The 1,798-nt window shown below is 43.7% G+C and overlaps 1 protein-coding gene across 1 annotated transcript; it reads right to left on the reverse strand.

Annotated features, from left to right (window-relative positions):
* Positions 1 to 658: 658 nt before the first annotated feature.
* LOC121983130 (glucan endo-1,3-beta-glucosidase-like) lies at positions 659 to 1,564 on the reverse strand. The gene has a single exon (XM_042536098.1). The coding sequence runs from the start codon at positions 1,502 to 1,504 to the stop codon at positions 659 to 661; it is 846 nt and encodes a 281-aa protein (XP_042392032.1). The 5' UTR covers positions 1,505 to 1,564.
* Between the last annotated feature and the right edge of the window lie 234 nt (positions 1,565 to 1,798).

Here is a 1,798-nt window from a genome sequence, read left to right on the forward strand (position 1 = left end):
GAATAAGAAGCACAATGGTGAATGAATCTTCCCAAGAGTAAAACATATAAAGGAAAGGAAGCGGGTGGATGAAATAACTTCTATGTCCAAGTTCTTTATATAGTATATGATTCCTATGTACGGCCACCCCTGAAGTAAACACATTTGGATGTGATATATAATCCCATTTTATCGACTTTTCAAATCTAATGTCATTTCTTTAAATCAGTACCTAAAATATAAGATCTTATAAAATGTGTAAGGTGTCAACATAAAAAAATATATATATAAATATGTATTATATATGTCGTATATATTTAGAAAATAAAGAACCAAAATATTATAGTCAAACTTTTTCTTTTCTTTTCTTGTATACAAGCAATAAAGAAATCTATTGAAGAGAAGTTTTCACGAGCTTAGTTAATATTCATTAATAAGTTGATCATTTTATAGTTTAAACTATATATTTTAAATCTCAAATAAATATAAACAACATTTTATGAGCTTATATCAAACTTGTTCATCAGCTCCATTTACATTTCAACGGAGGAGGAAAAGGAAAACAAGAAGATTTCCTTAGAAAATGACAATTCAATTCCCTAATTAATGACCATTTAAAATTGTCAATAATCATAGTCTTTATTTCATAGATAATAGAACTTGAAGTGAAACAATTAATCTAGGTAAATGAAATAGGATAAACGGGCTGTTTATTGGGATAGAATAAGCCAAAGTTTCGCTCAGTTTCCTCCCCATCCTTCTGGTCCTCATTAAACATGGCAAATATATAGGCCTCGATCCCACTTCCAGGCCTCCTCGGCGTGCCCTGGCTCACATGTCCGATCAAATTCTGGTTATAAGTTCTGGCATTGTCGACGGATGCAGCAAAGCCCCCCGCCGACGGCCACCCGCTCTCTGACACGACGATCCTCACGTTCGATCCCCCAACCTTCTCTAGCGCCGCGTAGGCGGCGTCCACCATCGCGTCGAAGAGGTTTTGGTAGTCGAACGGGCCGTCATGCACCACCGGACTATTGGACGTAAACAAGGCGTAGTCGAGTGAGATCTGAGCACTGTTGCCCTTGTAGGCGAAGTACGGGTACACGTTGAAGAGTAACGGAGCCTCGTTTGAGGCCAAGAACTGCACTATCGAACCCATTGAGTCCGACGCAAACGCACCCGCAGACGGAGGGTACGACTGGCCGAGGGCGTTCCCAGAGACGGCGGTGGAGACCTTGATTTGGCTCTGGAGCCCGGCGGCGTTGATAGCGCCTTGGATGTTTTGCATGGCCGGGAGGATGAACTGGGCCAAGTCAGGGTGCTCAGGGATGAGCTCGTTGCCGACGGCAATGTAGCGGAAGGAGACGCCGGAGAAGGCGACGATGTTGTTCTGGACCCAATCGTGGGCGGCGGAGGGGTCGGAGGCGATGGACTGGAGGTTTTCTCTGGGGACATCGAGGATGAGTTGAATGTTGGATCCGGAGAGGGCTTGGAGGATGTTCTGATCGGGCCAATAGATGCGCATGCTGGCGATGTTGTTTGAGAGGTAGAGGGCGACAGCGTCAGACGGCGAGGGGAGATTATCGCCGAGCCGACCGTGGCAGACGCCAATACCATGCACACCTGCAAAAACCACATCCCACCGGCCGGAATTCTCAGGTTAATTATATTCCTTTTATATATATATATATATAACCTAGAGTGCAAGAGAAAAAAGAGAAAGATAGATCGATCGTACTGTTTGGCACAGTGACCAGAAAGATTAACGTAATGGCGTAAAAACACAACTTAGCCATGATGATCGAGACGCTGAATTGCT

The sequence above is a fragment of the Zingiber officinale genome, chromosome 5A (genome assembly GCF_018446385.1).
Source record: "Zingiber officinale cultivar Zhangliang chromosome 5A, Zo_v1.1, whole genome shotgun sequence".
NCBI lineage: Eukaryota > Viridiplantae > Streptophyta > Magnoliopsida > Zingiberales > Zingiberaceae > Zingiber > Zingiber officinale.